We start from the raw sequence: 25,844 nt of genomic DNA, 5'->3' as shown, positions 1-25,844 counted from the left end.
TTATGAGGGCCACATTCTGCTCCCCACCCTCTTCCACCAGCTCAGGGTAAATAAAAAAAAAAGCAGAAAGCCTTCTGTTTGTTCTTGTGCCTCTTTTCCACACAGAGCACTGTGGAATAGCTCCAGCTGCTTCAGTTATCACCCAGCTAAGTATTTTTAACAACTCTTAATTTTGACATCCACCCATGAATTTTTTAAACATTAGGAATAATACTAGAAACTATTTAATGAGTTGTCGTTATCTTCAGTCGTTTAAGGGAACACCATTTCTACTGACAGATAAAGCCAAGTAAGTTTCAACATGCAAAATTCTCCTTTGAGAAGAGTAGTAGCCATAAAAATTCCAATATAATACATGACATTAAGTGTAAACCTTATTGATAGTCACATTCCCAGTAGCTCAGAGTTTCCTTTACACTCACATTTAATGCACATCCAGTTTATGGATATTTAGCCTGTATTCAAGCTATTTAAAATTTGAGCTGCAAATCACCGTTCTGTGCCAATTTTTGAAATAACGTTAAACTCCGTAGTCTAGATTCCCGTTCACCATCCTTCCACAAGATTATGAGGTGGTCAGCAGAGCATGTAACCAGTCCCAGTTCACCAAAATACAGGAACATCTGCAAGAAAACCATTACTATTAGCATGGTATTCACATGATATTGTCAGCTGGCTTAAACATTCAGTGTAAAGCTGGACTAAACAAGTACATGTGTCTGAAATGGTTCTGTTTGAATGTTAGGTATCCAAAATTATAGCATATACTTTCTGTATGTTCGAGATGTCATGAAATGCCACGTTAGGCTAAAATTCCTGAATAGTTTACATTTTTCTATAAGCCCATGTTTAGATTGCAAACTTAAGATGAAATTTGGAACAAACATCCAGTTCCCAGTTGTAGTGTTTGCAGTCTACAAAAAAAAAAAAAAACAATATGCCACCAGATTTCCTGTGGTGTTTACACGTACACCTATAGACACAATCCTCACACATCAGTCATTGTTCGAGTTCTAATGAGAACTGTAATTTACTGTTTTCACACTGTGCTACATATACCACATAACCAATGTGCACATTGACTGGTCACCTCATTTCTGGTGAAGTTAGAAGGACCTAAAACCCAGTTATCCCACACAACTCCACAGTGTGACAAACATATTCCCAGCCTCCAGAGCCAGACAGCCGAAAAGTTACAGCTGCTTAAGGAATATTTTGAAAATTACATCAGTAAATGGAATTCACTTTTTCTTCTTCTTACTAAAGATGACCAACCTGCACAGCTGATGAATGACCGATCAAATCACCAACCAGCTCCAAAAAATGCATAGTTGTGTTCTCCTGTGTCTTCTTCGCAGCTTGGTTTGCCTGTTTGTTTGCCCTTCCGAATCCCCACATGTTGAAAAATCCTGGGGTTGGGAGGGGAAGAAACAGCTTTTATTTTGGAAAAAAAAAATCACGTAAGATGTGTATCTTCTAGCTAAGAAGAGAACTATGGGAGTCAGTTAAAATCTAAAAGCAGGCCAGTCTACATGGCAAAATAACAGAAGCATTTTACTGCACAGCATTTCTGCATCAGAGTTATTCATCCTGAGGGTGGAGGGAAGCATAGGTACTTTGACTCTTGCTCTTACTTGCAATATGACAAATATTAAACTACTCATCTGAACAAGATGATATGTGCATTTAGCAGGAAAAACAGGAAATGCTTAAATGAACTAACTATACAGGGAAGGCAGATGCAGGACCATGATGCTCTGTCTTTCTAAATTGACTAGCTGTCTCTTGTCCTCAGAAGAGGGACAAGACGTGCCAATCTTTTCCCTGCATGTCCTGCACTAATGCGTTGATTACTGCATAGAGGTAGCAAGTAAGTTTCTGGTATTGTTCATTTGTACAAACTGTCCACAGACTTCTACTTCAGATAATTCCACAAGAAAACACTTATCTGTGCCCCAGCACATGAACAGCCGGGCAGACTAAATACATCACCAAAATCACTCACAGCTCTAATAAAAATATTTGAGAAGGGAGAATCCAGGTTGGATGGGGCTCTGAGTAACCTGGTCCCTTCCTGGGAGGTGTCCCTGCCCATGGAAAGGAGGTTAGAATTAGATGATCTTTAAGGTCCCTTCTCAAAACTATTCTATGCTCTATGAGAATAATCTATGAGAAAATAGCTCCTTACTGTTCCCAATCCTTAATACCAATTATGTTGTACAGACCACCTCTCCAAACCCACAACTACCAGTACCAAGGGAAGCTGCTGGCCTGGTCAAAGAGAAGCAAGCACTAAGAAGCAATGCCTATGCTTAGGGAAAATGCTTCCTAAAATAGCAAGTAGCCCTGACGACTGCAACTAGTATGCAAGTGAGGTTGGGTACAGTCTCCAAGTGAGTGCCAATGTCCCTGCAAGTTCAAGGAGAATTTGTGTGTGTGTGTGTGCGTCAGCTGCTCATTTTCAAGTTTGCCTTTAGATTTCCTCTTAAGATCTTGCAACTACTTACTCTTGCCTGGTAGGGTACCCAGTACAAGCAGAAGTGGATCAAAGTTTGCAAGGAGACATAATAATTTTTCACCAGCTAATACAACAGGAAACCCTAGATAAGGTTTATGGCCCATAACTGCTTCAGAGGACCTTCTAAATTCTCAAATCAGACCTTGGAGGGCTTGTATGCCTGATGTCTTCTCTAGTTTCCCTCCCACACCTGTCTCAGTTGTTTGAACATAGTGACTTTATCACTTCTTGCAAAGCCTTCAGAAGCCTCTCTACACCTGTATAGCGTTCCCTGCTTTTCCTCTTCTAAATGCTCTTTTCACCCCACCTCCCACCCCGACTACAGACAAACCTGTTGGGACTGGTTCAGCTGGCATTTGCTGCTTTTCTCGGAGCTCCCAAATGCGAACACTGCCATCTTCTGAACAGGATATCAGCTGCCTGTCAAAACAGTTGATAAACAACACTAGCATGGATACTTACCTGCACAAGTCATCTGGTGAAGTTTTTATAAAAGACACAGGAAGTTTGTCAGGTGTCTCTCCTATGTAGCAGGACATCCAGATGTTCCACACAAAATAAACTATTTGTAACAGGACAAAATATAATGAACTTGCAAAATAGGTGGAAAATAAACACATTTTAAAACACATTTTTAAAAATAAGTACCACTCTAAAATGAAATACACATCTAGACTCTGCAAACAAAGGCACACAAACTGACTTTCACTAAGCAAAACCATACTTTTTACATATGGAAAAATAACAAAAAAGTCCTTTTCATTACATATAAACAATATAGAATAGTACATGCATTTACAAGATCAAGACCCTAATTTTTAGTTTCTACTACATTTTTGCTTCATAGAACAAGACTATAAAAGGATCTAAAAATACTACGATTGGATTATCAACCAGTTGTTCATTTTATTTTCACTAATTTCTAACTTAGCTGTCACAAATAAGTTCAAGCCAGAAATTCAGCACTAATGAACAAAGGCTTGAAGTTATTATTTTGTGTTAAAACATTTAGACAGTGCTGAAATATTAAATGAGAAGTATTTTCTGAATCTGCCATAGGTCTTTGCTTTGTAGAAGCAACATGACATTAAGCTGTACTTTCACAATGCAGACAAAAGTGTGTTTGAGTCTGATTTGCAAATAGCCAACATATTTTACTTACAGTCTGTGCATCAAGCATAGATTAGAGTTGTTTCACATTGAATTATAATTATTTATTTTCAAAAAAAGATCAACAAGCTCTACATTAAGAAAACAGATCAAACTAAAGATCAAGTCCCTGCCCTAGAAATTAGACGCAGCTTTGCAGACTGTATTTAGCCACCCTTCCAAATTTTGCATTTCTTTATTGCATGATAAAATATATCATGACTTGTACCTGTTTGGAAGCTTCTCAATGTGCAGTACAGAGGAGTCATGAGCAGTTCTCTGGCAGGCAATCACACGCTTCATTTGAAGATTATATACGTATATGCCTTTCCCAACAGCAGCAAACACACACTGGAAAGAAAAATTCGATGGAACAACTTACAAAAACAGACACTGAAATATCACCCTGCATGTTATTGATTTCCAGCAGTGCTATGATGTCATCTTGTCAACATTATCTGGCTAGTTTCTGTCCTCATGTTACTGCTTTATGACATACAGAAACAAGTTATAGAAAAAAATATGGATTTTTTTTTGTGGAAATGACAGATACCCATCTACATTCTACACAATTATTTCATTTCTGTATTTTCATCTTATACTTTACAGTATAAATAGAAACCAAGAATACCAATATATTAAAACATTTCTACAATTAAACATTCTTATATTAAAATAACAATCAGTGTTTTGACAAACTCTTTTTTTATCACGGAAACTCCTGAGAATTCAGGAAGCTGTTCTGTGGTTTTGACTTTTTTTTTTTTTTTTAATTTATCTGGAGGTTCACATAGGAGTCTTGCCCAAGGGCATGGGCTCCACTAAGAGAAGTGTAGAAAAAGAACTCTCTCACAGAAAGGTATTACAATACTGTGAAGAGCTGGAAGGATTTTACATTCAATGCTCTCCTTCAGCAAAGCGCAATGAAGTGCAACTTTGAACATACAATAGCTCAGTGCTCTGTCCAATTACGTTTTTCTTCTCATGCACACCTGTGGTGGGAGCTCTGATACCTCTGAAATTAAGTGCAGATTTCTAATAGCATTTTGCCAAATCAAGGAGAAAATGCTAACCCCATTTTTATTCTTTTCCTAGTTTTGTGAAAAGGTCAATTCAATGTCCTTTCCACATCACTCTTTCACTCCTACATCTCAGCCTTTTCTCTTTTTGTCTTCCACATTGAGACAGGTTCTTTGGTTTTATATAACATTTTAACTCTTGAAAAGGTGCTCTTCACAGATCATGCTTCTTTTTACACAAACCTTTGCAAAACCGTGGCCATCTTCAACCCCATGAAAATAACAGATGAGGAAGAAACGAACTGTAAACTGATCTTAACAGGGAAGTTAAAAACACACATATACATATGAGGATAGCAGATACACTCCTCAGTATTGCCAAACCTTTACCAACCCATTTCCTTCTGAATGATGCTATGCCTACAAGCCCAGTAACAAATGAGACAAGTTCTTCTCTAACTACCTAACTACCAAGCCTGCCAACAAGGTACCTTGACAGACAGATCTCCCCTAAATGCACGTTCTCTTTAAAGGATGTAGTACCACCTTTCCTTCATGTAGTCTGAAATTCTGCAGCAATTTGTGTTTAGTTCAGTTCCACGAATGCAAGAAAAGTCCTCAATAACCTCAGTTTCCATCCCATTCAATGTTCTTAACTACTTCTGAACTACTTCTCAAAATTCCTTTTCCCTCTTAGACCCTATCTTGTGTAGCTTTCAAGCAATGAGTCAATGGTTTGAATGAAGCTCAATCACAGAACTTCTCATGAACAGGACTGACTTTTACTCTTTCAGAACTAAAGCACCCCCCAAAAAAAAACAAAAAAAAACAAAAAAACAGGAAATCCTACCTTTAAAGACATTAAAGACAACTACACTTACTTTTCCTCATCCCCATTCAATGTTTCTTTTTCCTTTTTTTTTTTTTTTTTTTTGGGGGTGGGGGCAGGGGGAACCCTCTTTTCATAAACATACAAGCACCTCAAGTGACTACTTGGCCCTCAGACTACGTTGGGGCTTTTCCACAGCTTTTATTCTGTTTTAGCTCACATCTTTGAATCCATTTCCAGAAATTTCTTTCTTAATAATTCCTCAGTAATGCACATACAGGCTCCAGAACAGAATTCCACTGTACCACAATGAAACATCTCTTCTTTTCCCATTAATAGTTGGTACATTTCACAAACATAAATAATCCAAGAATTTTACTGCTTCATGAACAGTAACTGGGTTCTGCCTGAGTATTCTGACCAAACACTCCTAGGACAGCTCCTAAGTATGATTACAGGAGACTAATACATTTTGGACCCATCTTTGTGCTATTCCCAATTAAGTATAGCCTGCCTGAACAAAAGCAGTGATATTTATTTACTTCTGTACACCTGCACATGCCAATTCTTTGATTCATTCCACAGTGCTCTTAGCTGTAACTGTTCAAGAGATGCATTATTTTGGAAGCTGCATGTTAATAACCATGGCACACAAAATACGTATGCCATTGCAATGCATTCTCTTATTTTTCTAGTGGTACTTTAAACAGGTAATAAATTTTCATTTGTTAGTCAAAAAAGCTGTTATGTTAGCTCCCACACCACCTGCACCCTACAACCTTCAGTTACCTCAATGATTAAAATTTTGTATAAAAACTACTGATTGCATAAATACAGCTGTGTACATTTTAAAGAAGCTTTTTTCTGTTACTTACAACAACAACCAAACTAAAAATGCAAAGCACTCAGATTTCTATGGTAAGGTCATGCTAGCTCACTTGAAATAGTATACTCAGTTTAAAGCTTTTTACCTCCTCATCACATGTTAAGTGTTGAACTGAAGTTTCATTTGGACTTTGGGATAACTTTATTTCTGTCTGTGAATCTGGATGGACAGAGGAGTCCCAGAAGTTGCACTCAGAAGCCTGCTTTGTCCAGTCAATTGCATCCCAAACTATTAACTCACCCACATGTGAACCTGTCACAAAAGTCAAATCTAGAGGGGGGAAAAAAAAAAAACACACAGAAATCATACTATATAAAATAATACATCCATTTCACACAACGTCAGAACCCTGTAGAGTAAGAGAGCTCATGTTAAGACTGAAGCTACATAAAATATACAGTTAGTAACTGACAGAACAAACTGAGTTTGTTCTCACTCTTTGAGAAGATACTCATTTGATCACTTACAATAGCTTAGGTGATCAAAAGGAGATGAGCTCTCTCCTGTAAAATTTTAACTACCATAGAGAATATTTATCAGACACAATGCACAGTATGGCAAAAGCAAGGATCACCACCAGAAGTGTGTACAAATATTTGAAATTCATGCTGCCTATATGTAAAACCCTTCTATTCATTGGATAAGTTTATCAGTACCTCTCAGACACAGCAAACCATGTCTCAGCCTCAAATACTTAAAACAGGTAGAATATTGTCTTTTTCTGCCCATTATTAACTGAATCCAAGTTTTCTTCTTTCCAGCTTCTTATAATCTCTGTACCACAGATCCCATGCAACAGACAGGCCAACAAAATAAGACAAAGGACAAATATCCACTCTCTGTCACAGTGGGAATACTTTGTCCTGGGCTCAGAGGGAACTCCAAAAAAAAAAAAAAAAAAAAAACAAACAGATGAGACAACAAAGTAAAAGGGATGGGCACCTCCAGTCTTTGCCTAGACAGAGCTTCAGATCTGCCATGATGAGCAGCACAGATTGCACCACCATCTTCCAAAGCTTGTAAATAATGTACCTAGGTGCCAGCCTATATCTGCTTATCTTTTGAGCTTTTTCTGAATCATAACCTGCCTGGCTTCATTTCACCATTAATCCTTAAATAAAGCCGTTATATTTTCACATTTCACTACCTTCACAGCTACACAGAAGGTTCAGCTACTAGTTTTGAAGTTTCATTATAGTTTGGTTTCATTACGTGTTTGGTCCCAACGAAAACTGCATAGTTGAAATATCCCACCGATAACTAACAGAACAAGTAATACTGTAAAACCCCTCTTACCATTGACACTGACCAATGACAAGATGTTATCATGATGGTCAACAAGGCGTTTTACTTCAAGGATATTCCAACCTTCAGACTTATCACTGGAAGCAATCAACCTAAAAATGACTTCCAAGATAGAGAGAAATTGTCTAAGTAAGCTTTATCATTTATCAGAGTAAAATATAGATAGGCTTAAGTAAAACACATCATTTTCAGACAGACTCAAATTAATGAACATTAAAAATGAGTCAGTGCAAGATCTGCAAAGCTACTTATGACCATCTCTTTAACTGCTTTTCTTATAACACACAAAATTGGAATAATTTATTACAGTGTTATTCTTCAGGTCTCTAGTTACAGCCACTGTAGAATAAAACATTTTAACCTAGCAACTTTGAAATTGAGAAAGTTGGTCGACATCAGAAGTTGTAGAAAGCAGAAGTGAAAAGCATTAGATAGCTTTATTGATAAGTAAGCTAAAAGAAAAACATTCGTCTTTAAGACTTATCTGACTGAAAACTATTATTCAAAAATACGCAATAGTATCTAATGAGGCAAACAAAACTTCCAGGGATTAAGACTTTCTTTTAACCAGTCTTGATATTTTTTTATGCTAACTCAAGGGCATTTCTGAAGATCTATGGGAACTTCAGATGGAAGTTTACATTGTATACCTAAGTGTAAATACAAGATGACCATTTTTAATTTGCTCCTGATTCTTTGATCAGAATTTTTATCTACTGTTTTGTGAACTCAGTGCTATGCTTTTTCTCTTGAAACTTGAAATTTTGAAATTTCAATACTTTCATAAAATACTCTTAGTAAGAAACTCCCTACCAACAGCTAGCAGATGATTTAGTGTTTGCATACCTAGAAAAGCCTGCCTCCTAAGTGAACATCAGAAACCATCACATTGTCTCATTATAGGTCTGCATATTATTTCATTGGCAATATTGCACGGTCTTGATCTTGGGATACAGAGGCTGTAGGGAAGCCTAGTATTTAGCAGCTCTGAAAATGAGTTGCAAACTTTCTTCAGGACAAATGTTGATATCCACAATCAGATCTAGACAGATGACTTTAACAGTAGGAACAAAGAATAGAGACAAAAATTTATCGTGGCAGATCTCAGTGAAATTCCTGAAGGAGATCAGTACTGTCTGCTTTATTGTCACATAAGAGGAAAAGGAGGAAGATCGCTAATTGCACCTTGGTACCATTCACTTGTCCAATACAATTCCAGCGGTGTGCTCTTTACAGATACCTCTGATAAACAGTCAATGACAGACGAACATGAAGACTTAACATAAATGCAATATACTCACTTAGTTCTTTGCCAACAGCAGCCGCAACACAATTCTTAGGCAATTCAACCAAAGTACTGATACCTTTGAAAAAAACAAAAAGAAAAGAAAAGAAGGGAGAAAACGTTTATTGTATTTATTGACCAGAATAAAATACAGTTAACTGATACATCAGAAGTTATTAACAGAATAAAAACATAACTCACAAAGTCAAACAGCACTGGAAATGAACAGATTACCTCACATGGAGGCAGAGGCAGGAGGTTTGGTCCAGAATATAGCAGAATTCTGAACACTGAACTTGAAATAGGAGTGGAAGCTGGGAATCAATAATCTTTTTATTTTAAGTAAGCGGAGATGTCTATGTCCTAATACAGACAATATTAAGGATACTGTGGTAATTATTGAGACTCTAAACACATGCAGAGCTAAACTTTAATAAGTATTAGATACTGATACTACCACAGTAGAAATATTAATTTCTCTCTTTCCCAGAGAAAGCAAGCAAAGGATCACCCCCCACTACAGCAAGCACATATAAATCAGTAACTAAGGTCTGTAATATACCAAGTTAATCGGAACACACATTATTGTAAAATATTATAAATACAGTATTATAAAATTGTAAAATATTACAGTTACTGAGATTTGACATACTCTAAAATTCACACAGCACAGAAGATTAAAAGCAGTCTTAATTTTGAAATGGTTGAGTTTGACATTTAAAAAAAAAAAAAAAAGAGGCTCTAATACATAATGTTATCATTAGAATTAAAGAGAATTTGCCAAGTTGGTTTTGCATCATTATACAGATCCATTTTACTTGCACTTTAACAGCTATAATGAGTCATTTACATTTTTACCTGCATCAGTAAGATGACTGGTCTTACACAAGAGATCTAATTTTCGGTTCCAAACACATAGATCACTCCCTCCAGACAACCATACATCCAGTCTTTGAAGAACTGTCAAACACTGCAGAACAAAAATCAGATATATGTCCCCTGCAAAAGTTCTACAGGGAATTTTTCAATGAAATTATCATGATCTTTAGTGGAATAAAGCTGTAAGTACTAAGAAATGCAGTATTAAAGTGTTAATTTCTTGAGAAGTACAGAATTAACTACACATTGCTTTTTTTCCAGCAACAATGCAAAACCTAATTTTTCAATGAATCTTTCTAACAGCATTCAAGAACTAGTTTAACTGTAGGTTGCTTTATCCAATCCAGTAACAAAACTAAGCCATAAAATGACCTGTTCTATAGACTTTCAAAAAGAAAATCAAGGTACCAAGAGTTCCAAAAAGAAACTACAATTTGTGCCTAATTCTCAGTCATTCACTAAGTCACTCACTTAAACCAAATACTGCTGCTCATTTTAATGCACCTGCCCATATGTCTCACGATCCGTACAGAAAAGATTGCACACAACAGACTGACCAGTCTAGGGTTTCCTTGGCTTACCTTTACTGTAGAATGGAAACACGACACTTTTTGAACCTGTCTGCCAGTAGTGCAGTCCCAAACCTGACTTAATTCATTAAGGAAGCCATAACAATATTATATACTATAAATATAACTGCTGCGTTCTTAATTAAATGAAAGTTTGGGATATAAGAATGTGGGGAGACAGTCTTACAAATCCTGATAGCCTTTTCAATATTTCGCCAAAATTACAAATTAATAATGGCCTCTCATGACCATGGATCATTATTCTAGTAGGGCTTACATCTGATTAGATTTCACTAGAATTCTTCTAGCCGCAATTATACCTACTGAATATTATCAGCCAATAAATTTAAACAACCTGCAGCCTGCGTCAATGCTAGCAGTAAAAACAAACAAACAAAAACAATTTTTCTGAATCCTTTCCAGATCTAAGGATACAATAACTGTTTTATCAGCTGATGCTGTTAAAATCAAATTACTTTTTTCTTCGGAAGCATCTGATGAAGAAAATGGTGCTATAGCTGTAATTTTTTGTGTATGTCCATGAAGTTCAAAAAGTTTCTCACCAGTCTGAAAAATAAAAACAGAGGAAATTAAGGGTAAAACTTGGAAAATACCTATTGTAACACATGACATAGGTGCCAAACTACTTCTGAGAGCAAGAACTTCTAGGAGTCTAATATCCCAATTTCACAATCAAGTGTGGATTTAATCCTTTACTAGACCTTTAACACACTTCAAGATCTTACCTTAACAACATATTAAGTATAAATACAAAGAGTGCTACATAATAAATGTTACCATAACTGTAAAAAAATCTCTGGAAGCACTTAAACTGTATATCATACTAATTTCACTTTAATGTAAATACTGGCCACTCATCCTATTTAACCAATACTGTAGTAACTCTGATTTTTTGACAAAGCCTCTCTTAGAAAAAGTAATTTTTAACTTATTTGAAAAACTTAACCTATCTTACGGCAAACACAGTACTGTCAATTTGCTGATAGATTTATTTAAATTATCTATAGTTTTAAGCTGGTGGTTTGCAGCTACTTCTGCTCCGTTTAGTTAGATAGCAGAACCTAACAAATATTCAGAAGCATATTGGTGCTTCAATCATGCAACTAAAATACAGGGTAGTTACAACCCAGAAGTGTAAAGAAATATATCATTTTTAAATTAAAACTACAGAAAGATTTGTTTAAACAAAAATGTAATGAAGATCCTACAGAAGCAGGAAATAGAACTCTGTTCCTAAATGAGTTCTACATCTATAAACTGCTCACATCTCTAAGTACATATATACTCACATACGTGTTTGAATATTCAGAAATTATCTCCTTTTCCAAATTTCAGAATCATAAGAGGCCTTCAGCAAAGCACTAACAGAAACCACTCAAAAGAGACAAAGAGTTTCAAGTTCCTCCTTTCTTATTTTAAATTTACATGACCATGTAACATAAATTCTTCAGAATGTTTCCACAAAAGTTTACAATCTGAGATTTCTGTCTTCCTTAACTAGGATGCTTGATATTTACAGTTTAGTCAGTACACTATGTCCCCCTTTTAGATTTCCTAACGAGCATCCTAACGAGCTTGCATACTAAGACTCCTTGTGTAAGACTAATGCTCATCCCTTCTCAGTAATTTTGTCAATGATATGGAGACATAGAGCAGGGGAGTACGAAGGTGGTTATCGTACTCACAGCACATTTTCCATGATAATTCTTTTATCTTAGAAGGTTTTCAAAAACTATAATAAGATTTTTATCACTGCAAGCAAGTAAGGCCTGGTTTTGGCACTATGTGGAATGTTTAACTTTCACGGACTTTGAAGTCTTTCCAATGCAGTTTTGCATTAGCTCTCCATTTAGTCTCTTCAGTTATACTGCAAACAGTTATCGCAAATAAAGCTTCTAAGAGATAGTTAAAATTAAAATAGATACATAAGCCTTGTGAGCCTAGGGACCTTGCTACATATTTATTGTTTCCACGTTCAGCATCTTCACATTTACAGTGAAGACCAAAGACATTTTAAATGAAGCATTAGTCACAAATTCATACATACTTCTGCTTTCACATCCATATTTCATCCCTGGTATCTGTAAAAACATTACGCCTTCCCAATACACTTTAATTTTTAATTTTTTTCTCACATTTACTTTCTTAGCTCTTCTTTGCAAGTGATGACAGACTCCCTCCAACTTCTACATTTTCAAATAGCAGCTCTGATTTGAAACCATACTGCAGTTCTTTTTCACTAGTAGGCAATTCTAACTCCTCAACCTTTACCCTTTCTGAAACACCCATGCTACCCTTCCCCCCCCAAAAAAGAGCCAACCTGAGCATTCCACAGAAATATGATTCCATCATCCCCTGCAGATGCAAACCTGGTAAGGGGGGGGAAAAATAATATTGAATACAGCATAATGTAATGGAACAGAAGAAAAACAGCTACATAAGAAAAAAAATTATAGAATAATATTTATATGGTATTGTACTCTGATATAAAGAATAAATACATAAATACATATCCATAGATCCCAACTAGTTTCTAGTTTTTAAATTCAAATCTTGAAGTCAGGACATACTTAATGTCAACACATACTTAATAAAGAACAAAGTTTAAGAATTGCAAGACATATTATTATAAATAGAAGTCCACTCTACAGAACCAATTCTCTTGTTTATTAATGCGAGATCCTACATACTCAGTAACACTACACCTTAAAACCAAATACTACCAGTCAGAGCCAACTGACTGCAAGACATCAAAGAAATTACAAATCACACGTTGAGTTCAGCACAGGAATAGAGGAGCCAAGTTTCTACTATGACACTTACAAGTAGCTTAAGAAACTTGCAAAGGACCTACATTTTTGGTGCTAAATGTAGCTTTTGGTAAAAATGCAGCTGAAGAGTGCACCACAGAACTGAAAAATAGTAATTTTATTTTTAGTGTTTTGACTGCTAAATTCACATTAACAGAATCTGATCTAAACTCAATCTTTTCCCCAGGCTGGAGTGAGTATCTGTAAGTATCTTCCTACATTTGCATCTTTATCAACACCACAGCTACACTGAAGCTGTAGAAAACATATCAGCTTTCCCAGTAAAGATGTAATATGTGTTAAGAAACCTTAAACCATAAGTAAAATCTTCCACAGAGAATTGAATTCAGTTGTTAGTTGCCAATACACATGCCTTCTATTTTTTCATTTTGTTTTAAGCCTTTGACAAGGGTTGAACAGTTAAGACACCGATAACTAAGATGTGTATTGTATGCAAGAAAGTCATGAAGTTATATCAACTACATTTTTTTTAATGTAGCTGTGAATGGTTTCATTAACTGAAAAAAGTCCTTTCTTTTAGACTCTTACTTTGCAGTTATGATGTTTGTGAAATTTGCTGAAAGATTAAGTTTTCTATCATAAAGCTGAATTCCCTTCCACCCCACTTCCTTTCCTCATTTTTTTTGTTAAAAAGTGCCAACAGTACTTTTCCCACATCTTTTATTTTACATCCAATCATGTCTCTTTAAAAAGGTCCAAGCAAAAAACAACCTTTCATGCACATCTCTGATAACAATAATTTCTTATCTTTACTTGCCATTTAGCTGTACTACACCTTGTTTTGTCACAAGGTCAAGAACTTGCTATATTAAGACTCTCACATTTCAGCAAGACCCCTTTTATTACAGTTCCTTTCTTGACTAAAGTTGGAACTGTGTGTCACTTCACAAATTCTGAGAGAAAACTGGTGTTTGAAAGAAGGTACAAGTATGAATCATGAGCACACAAGTTCAATGAAGCCCTGTTTTGTATTTTTCCTCTTCATCACCTAACCAGGGTTTCTGTCTAAGTATAGAAGTATATTGTGGAGTCTGTTATCCTACAGATACATCCTGTTCATGAAAGTGGCGTTTCATGGGTCAGCTGATTCTTTTCCAGTCATGATCACCATCCTCTATAACCTTGTCTGCTTCCTGACAGAGCTAGGAATGGTCAAATGAGCAAGCAAGAAAGCTATTCTTAAAATGTTTTATGAACTCTGTTTAGTTTAATGTGTCAAATGCTAGAGTATTACATGCAATTTTATCTCAGTCCATTTTTTGGAAGACTCTTGCTGAGGCTTAGCCTTCTTCAGTGATCTTCCAATCAATACAACCCTCACTTCATGTTCAAAAAATACAAGAGAAGAGAAGAAAAAAAAACAGCTTTCTGTTACATTTATACAGGATTTATTTAGTATCTTCAAAAACCAATCTGAGAAAATTTTCCACTCACTGGTTTTAGCTGAGCCACTGAGAAAACAAGAAAATCCTTCTGCAAAATTCTCAATAAGATGATATTATCTAAAGACCTGAAGCGTGAAACTTGGCTTACAACAGTTGACAAAAAACACACAATGGAATAGCTGCAGATACTAAATAAAAACATTTCAGAAGCTGAGTAACAATACTAATTTTATTGAAAAGAACCAAGTGAAAAATATTATCAGATGCTTAACAATCCATAAACTACCATATTCTTCATAAATAAACCTTTGAATTACTGTCCAGTGAAGCGACTCTATTAAACTCCTCAAACTCTCAGAATATTAACCAGCTATGCAACTTACTTCTTATCCATATGCCCTTTCATAACCTATCTTCAATGTAGCCATTCAGGCCTTAGCTTGATACTGATTACTATTAGTTTAGCTTCAATAATTTACCTGTTACATACAATGCTGCCCAAAATGGTACACTATTTCTTTACATCAGAAAATGCCTACAATCTAAGAATACTCTGGTATTTCAATAAAGACCAAGCAGATTATTCATTGTCTGTTTTCAGAAAGGTATAATCTGAAGAAAGTTTATTTTCGCAACTTCTCTGAAAAGAGAAGGATGGTTGGAAAAATCACAACAATATTCCATTTTTACATGAATCTTCCGGTGGATTATTTTAATGTAAAAATAAATTTTATGGAAATGCATACAACTTTTATGGTATATGTTTATGGTATTAAGACTAAAAACTGAAAAGCTCTGAATTTATATACATCTTGGAAATTATGTATCTTGTAGACAAATATTTATACAGAATGCCTGCTGTACACTGCGAGGATATAGCATGGTTAAGAGTTTGGTTTAAATTTGTGTAGTACATTGAAGAGCATGTTAGACATATCCTTTTGTTCCTCATCCATACAAGATAACAAATTACTGCGGCTCCTTAACAAAGAGTCTCCTGACTACTACTTATGTTCTTAGTTCTCAGAGGTTTCCATTTAATTTTCCATGTCAGACAAGAGTCACAATGCTTATTGACTAAAAACTTCACAACCTCACTTTAAGGTAGTTAATTATCTTCTCTCTTTCAGGATTAGGTTAAATGAGAGAGCATGTAAGGTTAATTTTACACTAACATAAAAGTATCTTATCTCATTCTCCTAGTCACACTTCCAAAGTGACAACGGTAAATCTAATGACTACCTCTGTCTCATAATCAGTTTTCCAGTCTTTAGATGACTCCTTCCTCAGAATTTGCAGGAATGTTGTAACTAGTTACAAGGAACTAAGACAGAACTGATAACGAATGCCAGGGAATGTACAAAAAATGCACAAAGCTAAAAACTGGACAAGTAAAACAAAGGAACTGTACGGTTTCAAAGAAGTACAGCAAGTTGAAAAATGGGAAATTGGAGGAGGTATGTCTAATTGCCATATTACATATCTCGAATTTTAGTAGGTAGGCATTCTGCACAGAATTAAAGCACTGAACATTTCAAGATTGGAGAACTTCAGAAAAAAGTTCATCAACCACAGCTTAAGTGAATTAAGCACTAGAGTTTCAGAAGAAAGTATAACAACCACACAGCTTTAGGCAGTACTAAAAAAGCAGTTTACATTCCTTTGTAAAAGAAGGAGAAATAACAGCTGTCCAAAGTTCATTTGAACAAGTTCATTTGTTCCAAACAAATGAACTTGTATCAAGAAGCATAACTCCATCAACATTCTCTTCTCATAAAAGTACAACTTACAAAAGATGCCAGAAGATGTAATAATATAGTAAAAAAAGTGTTCACCCCTTGCCTTTTTAATTCCAGTCTTTTCCCACCCTCCCCCAGCAAAAACAGAAAACTAAAAATATGTCTATGTTTTCATAAGTATTCTCCAAAGCGTTCCAAAGAATGTTATAAAACAACTTGGAATGCAATTTCATACCTGCAATCATCTATTTGTACTAGAAATCGTACTATATCTTGATGACCTTTCAACACAAGGAGCTCCGTGTAAGGATTTTGTATTTGTTCTTCACCAATGGTCTGTACAGACGATTTCTAAAATTAAAAATTAAAATTAAAAAAAAAAAAGTAAATTTATTATGTACTGACATAATTATTTTAATCAGGTCTTTGTAATGTTTATCAATCTACATTTAGACTCCTACGTAAGTGTATAGATATATGTGAAGTTAAATTAGGTTTCTGAAATTTAATTTTGCTTTAATGAAAATCATTAAAGAGGATCATTTCTTATTATTTCCAGTTAATGATATCCTTCTACAGCATGTATTTCAAACCATAACATACCATTTTCTGTTTAAAAAATATTTTGTAAAATTATCGATACACCAACATGAAAATCCAATTTAGGCTCCAGCTATCTTGTGGAGCCAACTTCAGAACTCCGTACATACACATTCAAATTTTCATTAAATTACACATCCTCCTGGGAGGTTTGTGAACTTCTCATGTCTTTCATCTATGATTCAAATTTAAAATTCTATATAACCCTATATTATCCCAATACCTTGAAAGTGTGAATAATGCTGTTCTGTTACATAATATATAAATCATCCACTGGTACTCTGTTCACGGAATACCAAAGGCAACAGCTTAGAAAAATACAGAGAACAATTAATCATTTTATAGAACAGCATCTGCAATTACCCCAACTAGACTATTAATTAAAAGTACTATCAATCACTTGGAGCAAGCTGATCACTAGGCAGGGTCAACAAAACATTGTATAGGACTGCAATTTCAAGGTATGATAGTTCTGCTAATCTCAATCACCAGTTTGTTTCAATATAAGACAGTATTTTTGTGTTTATGGTCTTCTCCATTCTGAAGCAACTTGCTATTAGATGTAGTTTTTTTAAAAATGCATATAGGTAGAAACTCGGTGACAGAACACTCCTGCTATCCTTCCTTTCCTACTTCTAGGATTGTCTATAATTCAAAGACATCAACAGAAACTACATGGTAAAACTGCAATTACTGAACACTGTAGCAGAAACGAGAAGTAATCCTACATGAGAAACAAACATATCTGCAGGAACATCAATATTTTCTTGTAGGAGTAATATTATTTTTTTTTCTATTGCTTCTGTATTGTTACTATGATGCTGTATTTCACAAGTTAAGAATGACAAAATTAATACGGAAGGAAGGAAATCTGTGTTTATATTTAAAATGAAGAGGTTGTCAAAATGCTAGATCTCGTGATTTCATCTTGGTTTTGTGTTATCTGATGCATTTCATGAAGCAACTGTTCCTCATTTTAAGCAATTATGTGAGAATAGCAGATCCCATTTAGAATAATGCAAGTATAGTCCTCATAAAGAAAAGTTGGACAAATATGGAAACTAAGCATTCAGCTGTCAAAAGCAAATCAAAACATCCCTTAAAAGAATTCCAGCATTCTAAAAATTCTGAGAAATCTCAGTAGCACTTAACAGCTGACATAAGCACTGCAGTGGTTAGAAGACTTCCATTTCTTCACTTACTAACAGAAACATACATTCACAAAACAATTGCAACACTACTTTGAAAAAGTCATAATTTGTAACATTCACATCCTAATTCTATACCCTGGCATTCTTCCTCTTCATTGTAAGACAGTGATACTTCTTTTGAACCTGTCTAATCTGATTTTTTTAAAATTCTGTTCTAAGAATGCCTGTGAATATTGACAGGTACCGTGCTGCAATGTGTTACAGAGAACAACAAAACAACATTTTTTCCTCCAGTTCTTTCACATAACAAGCCATTCTCTCCTCAAGATGCTCATTAGTATTTTCTTGTGTTACGTGTGCATTCTTTCTCTAAAGAAGACTGTTTAGTAAACATTATTTATTAATAGAACTTGCAGCAATACCAAGTTTTTAGAAGAGAAAAATTAGATGCAGATGCTAACAATCTATTCCCAACTTGAAGTTTTTCATGCAGGACCTGTAATCACAACTACAATAATTGGTAAAATAACACAATGCTCAACTTAATTTCAGAGCTTCCTATAAATCTAGTGATTTGAAGCATTTAAAGGTTGTATTTTCTAAAGCAATTTACCAAAAAATATGGGTACGAAAGTATATAGGCATCTCTCTGTACTTCTCACGTAGCACAATAAACCATCTTACATGGACTAGGATGCCGCTGCAGTTACGACTATTTCCATTACCTGAGCTAGTCAGCTTACAACATATATCATGGCCATCAACCCAAGAGCTTCAGAAGCTTAACTCTAAATGATTTTCAATTCCACAGTAAAGCAAGAAATGGGTAACGAGAAATTTATGTTTCCAGAATTTAAAATCAAAAACCTTTCCTGGAGGTTACTATTTGCTCAGCACGCTGTCAGACCTGGCCTCTTCGCGACTGACTGACTGAAGCCGTAGCACATGAAATGAACATAATCAATCCACAGGCTACTACTCACTCTTTGGGACTTCCTCATCTATACTAGAAGAGCACAGAAAGAATGAATGGCTACAGAGACTATCTTTAGGTGAAACCATTTTCCAAAACTCAAAAAAGGATTTTTAGGGCAAATCCTTATAAATATTAATTTTTCAGTTTTTCAAAGAGAACCAAAACACCATTGTTCAGCAAATGGAATGAGTACTGCTACCAGCAGCAATGGAAATGAAAGTCCCATGGATCAGGTTTAAAAGAGCCATGAGTGCCAGAATGGAAGAACTCAACCACACCTTGGCTCATGCTCATGCTTTATCAAATGACTGTGTAATTAAAACACAGCTGAAGTTTAAACTTTGGAGAGGGTGGAGCTCTCAAACACCAGTGGAGCTTTCTAGCGTAGAATGCTATTATTTATTTCCTGTCTTCTTTTTACGAAATGCTGCACGCTAAGCTGGTAAATACAACCATAATACAACCAGCGTTTTGGCTGATGACACAGGTCAGTGCCACTCCTGACACAACACGCTGGTATGAACTCAAATTTCTGTTGAAGTAAATACTGGTGTTTCAAGCTGCTTGTGACACTGCCACGGCTTGCTCACGTACAGAAGCTGAAGAACTGCTTCCTCATATCCGTCTGGTCTACAAAGGGGTTCATTAAAAGAACACTAGTAACTGCTCATTAACTCTTGCTAAGCCCAAGCTAAGAAATCCAGCAGACTCAGGGACGAGGGCACTGCGACGCCGTCTCCTTCACACCCAGGGAAGGCACCGTGAGGGACGCCTGAGCTCAGCGCCCCTTTTACGGACGAGAAACCGAGGAGAGAAGCTGGAAGCAGGGCAGAAATCACCCGGGCTGCACCAACACCGAGCCTCCGCCACAAACCCTTCATCGACAGGGGGTGCCCAGGGCAGGGCAGGGCAGGGCCGAGCTCAGCCAGACCGCCCGCCCGCCCACCCGCTCCGACAACGGCCCTAACGGCCCCAACGGCCCCCCGGCCCCGCCCGCCGCCCTACCTCGGCCAGGCCCTGCGGCTCGCGGCCGCCCCCGATCAGCCAGCGCAGCATCGCGGCGGCACGGCACGGCACGGCCCGGCCCGGCCCGGCCCGGCACGGCACGGCACGGCGCTGAGGGAAAGGCCGCCTCAATCGAGCCCCGCGCCCGGGGGGGGGGAGGGAGGCGTGAGCAATCCAGCGCCGAGCTGCGGGTGGGGCGGTGTTGAGGTGGAGGGAGGCGGCGGGTGGGGGACAGACAAAAAAAATTATAATAAATAAAGTGTTTTCCTTCACGAGCGCCTCGTGTGTCGTGCTTTCGCTTTCAGGTGGAAATTTATGACAGAGAGAAACAATCCCGTTTCGTCCTGACCCTCTTGTCTGGTCCTCAACGCAAAATAAATAAATAAAAATAAATAAATAAAAATAAATAAATAAATAAAAATAAATAAATAAAAATAAATCCCGTGTATAACAGTCTTCTCTTGGCTACCCTCATTCCCCTCCGCTGAGCCTCCCCCAGGTCCACGATGCCCGTGTTGAATGCAGGCACAAATGCCCTATGTGGCCTTCAAAGCGTGGCTGCCCTGTCAGGTTAAGCCTGACGGCCCCGGCCATGACCATCCACGATCCTGCCCCTCACCTGTCCTCATGTGGCAACCTTGGCAGCCCTTCTGGGTCTTAGGCACATGCGAGGCGAGATCACAGAACCCAACCCAAGCCAAAAGGCTTCGCAAACCGTGATCTTGAGCAGACGCAGGTAATGGAGAGACCTCCAATGTGTGCAAACCCATCTGCACAGGCGCTACCTTGTGCCCCCCAGCACCACACTCCACTTGTTGCCTGTTGCCCAGATCGATCAGCACCACACAGTGCCATCAGGCATACCTGAGGCTGCCAGAATGCCTGCAGGTAAGGCAGGAATGCACCAGGAGGTAATGGTGGTTATAGGTACATTAAAGGAGGCTGTAGCAAGGTGGGGGTTGGTCTGTTCTCCCATGTGCCTGGCGACAGGATGAGGGGAAATGGGCTAAAGTTGCGCCAGGAGAGGTTTAGGTTGGATATTAGGAAAAACTTCTTTACCGAAAGGGTTGTTAGGCATTGGAATGGGCTGCCCAGGAAAGTGGTCGAGTCACCATCCCTGGAGGTCTTTAAAAGACATTTAGATGTAGAGCTGAGTGACATGGTTTAGTGGAGGACTGGTTAGTGTTAGGTCAGAGGTTGGACTCAGTGATCTTGGAGGTCTCTTCCAACCTAGACGATTCTGTGATTCACTCAAACCCCAACCTCCAGCAGTGGCCAACCTGCATCTGGAAACTGCGGTTAGGTCTAGGGTGAAATGCCGCTGTGTCGACATGTTTGACACACATGGGTGGCATGCAGCCTGTATATTGCCATTGCATACCTTCTGTGAATTCTTTGCAACTTCTCAGCAAACTAAAGTTGATCACCACCATATACGAGTTTGAAAGTAGGATATGTTCACTCCTCCTTTAGCATAATTCTGCTCTTCTACTTAGTCACTGCAAAGCTCATTGATACTGCCACTTCAAAGGTGCTGTTCCTAAAGACTAAGGGCACAGCCACTCGGATTACTTTGCGACTGCAGCTATGTCTGCCAGGATTTCCATGGTAATATTTTCTAATCACCAATATGATCTATGACAGTCTCCCTAAATAATTTGGTATCCTCTCCAAACTGGCAAATATTGACTTGTTTCATTGCAGCTAATTGATTGAAAGGAAGCACTGCAGAACATAACACTACATACAGTTGTATGAGCTGTAATCCTCAAATATCCATACCTAACACTCCCTCCACACTCCTCCCTGCCACCCCAACCCCCCAAAAAGAGAGAGAGAGAGAGAGAGAGAGAGAGAAGAATGTACTTGAAAAAGTAGAAGCAGGGGAATGAAGCTTATTCAGAATAGCAACATGTGTGAGGATCTTCTTTCATCTTTAATGCAGTGAGGAAAATACATTCCTCATCTTCACTTTTACTTTCTGCCATTTTAACTTACCTCCCTATTTTAACTTATGTTGCTGTATCACTATTCACACATCTTGAAGGGGCAAGATCGAAAAAAACACAGAGAAGAAACCCGTGCTGTGCAACGTTGTGTGGACAAATACAGAGCTTTGAACTTCATGGTAGCCAGTCTAGAAGATTGTAGATGTTGCACAGTCTTTGCAAAGACTGCAATGGAATACATTCTACAAACCACAAGATGGAAGCACTCCAGGTTCCTGTGCAGTACAAATAGATCCAAAAGCCTTGCAAGGCTTTGGTGGACTTCAGGAGAGTGTCTTTTGTCTTGCTAATTAAATCTGACTTCAGAACTCTGCTTCTGAGAATCTTTGAAACCCTCTATTAAATGAACAACACAGCCTGCTTCCAGCTCTTTTAATCCATTTTCCATTTCTCTATCTTTGTATGTTGTAGAAGTTTCAGTGTACCTTTTTTAAAACTCTCTTTCAATCTAAAAAAAAAAAATGTGTTGGTTTTTGGTTCAGGATTTTCTGGGGGTTCTGCATGGTATTCCAGACATATAACATATTGTACAATTTCTGGAAGCAGAAACATTTTCTCTATTTCCCAGAGTAGTTTGTATAAATACTGTGTTTGTAGTGATGTCTAGATAATGAGTGTTCTCCACTACTGTATCTTAGTTGCCAGGCTGAGGTGCACTGTCTTCTTAAGTTTAATGGCTTATTGCTGTCAAATGTTGCCTTTTGGTGGAAGGTTGTGTTAAACAATATGAGAATGATGATCAGTATAAAGATGTCTGCCATAGAATCATAGAATCACTAAGGTTGGAAAAGACCTCCAAGATCATCTGGTTCAACCATCACCCTACTACCCCACAAAACCATATCCCTAGGTGCCAGGTCCAACCTTTCCTTGAACACCCCCAAGGACACTGATGCTACCACCTCTCTGGGCAAGCCATTCCAATGCCTGACTGCTCTTTCTGAGGAGAAATGTCTTCTCATTTCCAACCTAAACCTCCCCTGGCGCAACTTGAGGCCATTCCCTCTGTTCCTATCACTAGTTACCTACAAGAAGAGGCCAACCCCCAGCTCCCCACATCTTCCTGTCAGGTACCTGTAGAGAGCAATAAGGTCTCCCCTGAGCCTCCTCTTCTCCAGACTAAAAAAATCCAGTGCCCTCAGCAGCTCCCCATAGGACTTGTGTTCCAGGCCCTTCACCAGCTTTGTAGCCCTTCTCTGGACACGCTCCAGGGCCTCAATGTCCTTCTGGTAGTGAGCGGCCCAAAGGTGAACACAGCACTCGAGGTGCGGCCTCACCAGAGCAGAGTACAGGGGGACGATCACCTCCCTGCTCCTGCTGGCTGCACTATTCTCGATACACCTGGGCACACTGCCAGCTCATGTTCAGGCGAGCATCAACCAACATCCCCAGGTCCTTTTCCTCTGCACAGCTTTCCAGACACCCTGCCCCAGGCCTGTAGCGCTGCATGGGGTTGTTGTGGCCAAAGTGCAGGACCCAGCACTTAGCCATGTTGAACCTCATCCCATTGGCCCCTGCCCATTGACCCAACCTGTCCAGGTCCCTCTGCAGGGCCTTCCTACCCTCCAGCAGATCAACAGTTCCCCCCAACTTGGTGTCATCTGAGAACTTAACCAAGGGTACGCTCAATCCCCTCATTTATATCATCAATAAAGATATCAAACAGGACATGCCCCAACACCATCTCCTGGGGAACTCCACTGGTGACCGGTCACCAGCTGGATTTCACGCCATTCACCACCACTCTCTGGGCCCAGCCATCCAGACAGTTTTCAATCCAGCTAAGAGTGTGCCTGCCCAAGCCATGGGCTGCCAGCTTCTTCAGGAGAAGACTGTGTGGGACCGTGTCAAAGGCTTTGCTGACGTCTATGTAGACTACATCAACAGCCTTTCCCTCATCCACCGCAGGTCACCCAGTCATAGAAGGAGATGAGGTTGGTCAGGCAGGACTTGCCTTTCATGAACCCATGCTGACTGGGCCTGATCCCCCAGTGGTCCCACATATGCTATGTGATTGCATTCAAGATGACCTGTTCCCTCACCTTTCCTGGCACCGAGGTCAGGGTGATAGTCCAGGTCCTCCTTACGATTCTTTTTATAGATGAGTGTCACATTAGCAAGCCTCCAGCCATCTGGGACTGCTCCAGTTGACCAAGATCACTGATAGATGATGGAAAGCAGTCCAGCAATCACATCCAACAGCTCCCTCAGCACCCTGGTGTGGATCCCATCTGGCCCCATGGACTTGTGACAGTCCAGGTAGAGTAGCAGGTCTCTGTTTCCACCAGAACTGTGGGGGGGTTTCTTCTGTTCCCTGTCCCAGACTTCCAGGTCAGGAAGCTGAGTACCCTAAGGATAAGTTGTCTGACTAATAAAAACGGATGTAAATGAGGCATTAAGAACCTCAGCCTTTTCCTTATCCTCAGTAGCCATGTTCTCCTCTGAGTCCAGTAAAGGATGGAGATTCTCCTTGGCCAAATGCCCCTGTAGGAGAACCAAGAATATATTTCACTGCAATAAATTTACTGCATATGTTCCAATTACACTTGAACCTCTTCCACAAGCATGCCATTTCTTGATCCTGGTCCTTTGTAGCTGAATGGAGGAATATATTTTCTTTCCAGCTTCTAGGATGGTGGCTTCCCTCTTACTTAGTCTGATGAGACTGTGTGGCCTCTGCTGTAGTGATTAGGAACTGAAACTGGCACTGGGTTCTCTCTTCTTCTTTCAGATCTCTTAATTGACATATCTAATATGTCACTTGTATGGGGGGTTTTGTGGACACTTCTCATTTCTAATATGTTAGAGAAACCTCATTTTTAACGGATTAATTATTTATCTCTTCCTGCTTTCCTGGCTTCTCTTGTTATATCAACCAAATACACCAACATAAACCTTTAAAAAACCCCAGACCTTCAGAAACAGCCATTTTACAGTCACCTTATTAGACTGATAATGTTAATGTTTCCATGAGTTTTGTGTAGTGAGAGTATTGTGCAGCCATACCACTGGGTCTGGGTGCTTAACATTGGTTACTCTCTCATACAAATACTGTCATTTTTGTGCTATAGTTGGATATGGCACTTTCATTTTCCCATAATTTTATTTCTCGAATAATCATTAATAAGAAGCTTTTCACACAGTCATCTGCAGTCTCCTGTTAATAAACTGCATAATGGCTTAGTTTGCTGTAGGCACCAAGACATTTAAACAAATGGATCAATCTGTTTGCTGCATTAACATGCATTTTTATATAGGTGTCCAAAAAAAATACATGCACAGACAAAATGTACAGAACTGTGTAGCTATACCTAACATATATGGACATCAGAATTTAATTTTATATAGAAAAGGGAAAAAATGATTATTGCAGTAATGTTTTTTCTCTGATTACTATTTACTGAAGCATATCACAATTCCCTCAACTTACACAATTTAATTTTTATCTGTAGATTATATTTACTGAATAGAGTAGCTAGACACAGGTAAACAGTTTCAAATATATTATTTTAAGAAGCACTTGATGAGATATTTACAAATAAAGTAACAGGGTTTTTTTATTATTTTTTACAGGTGAGTTCTCTAAATCAGGCTATATACCTTTGAGGTATAGTCAGATGTGCTTCAGTTCCAAAATCCATGCCTAATCCAGACAGTATTTTCCCTTATGCCTAATAAATATATCAGT

General features: G+C 38.1%; 1 protein-coding gene across 3 annotated transcripts; it reads right to left on the bottom strand.

Moving 5' to 3' along the window:
* Nucleotides 1–208: 208 nt before the first annotated feature.
* Nucleotides 209–20,398, bottom strand: WDR41 (WD repeat domain 41). 3 transcript variants are annotated; one of them, XM_038170600.2, is made up of 13 exons: nt 20,148–20,390; nt 16,651–16,766; nt 12,781–12,829; nt 10,875–11,006; nt 10,452–10,514; nt 9,850–9,961; nt 9,008–9,070; nt 7,698–7,808; nt 6,487–6,671; nt 3,897–4,018; nt 2,850–2,938; nt 1,276–1,409; nt 209–623 (listed from the first exon to the last, which is right to left on the bottom strand). In XM_038170600.2, exons 1-13 carry the CDS (start codon nt 20,196–20,198, stop codon nt 471–473), a joined length of 1,380 nt encoding a protein of 459 aa, XP_038026528.1. In that variant the 5' UTR covers nt 20,199–20,390; the 3' UTR covers nt 209–470. The 3 variants fall into 3 exon arrangements, with proteins under 3 accessions (XP_038026528.1, XP_038026529.1, XP_038026530.1); XM_038170601.2 differs by lacking the exons at nt 12,781–12,829; nt 16,651–16,766 and having other exon boundaries at nt 20,148–20,392; XM_038170602.2 differs by lacking the exons at nt 209–623; nt 1,276–1,409; nt 2,850–2,938 and adding an exon at nt 2,947–3,080 and having other exon boundaries at nt 20,148–20,398.
* Nucleotides 20,399–25,844: the final 5,446 nt, after the last annotated feature.

Source organism: Anas platyrhynchos, chromosome Z, assembly GCF_047663525.1.
Source record: "Anas platyrhynchos isolate ZD024472 breed Pekin duck chromosome Z, IASCAAS_PekinDuck_T2T, whole genome shotgun sequence".
Taxonomy (NCBI): Eukaryota; Metazoa; Chordata; class Aves; order Anseriformes; family Anatidae; genus Anas; species Anas platyrhynchos.
Note: the sequence above shows the minus strand (reverse complement) of the source record. Positions and strands in the feature narration are given on the sequence as shown.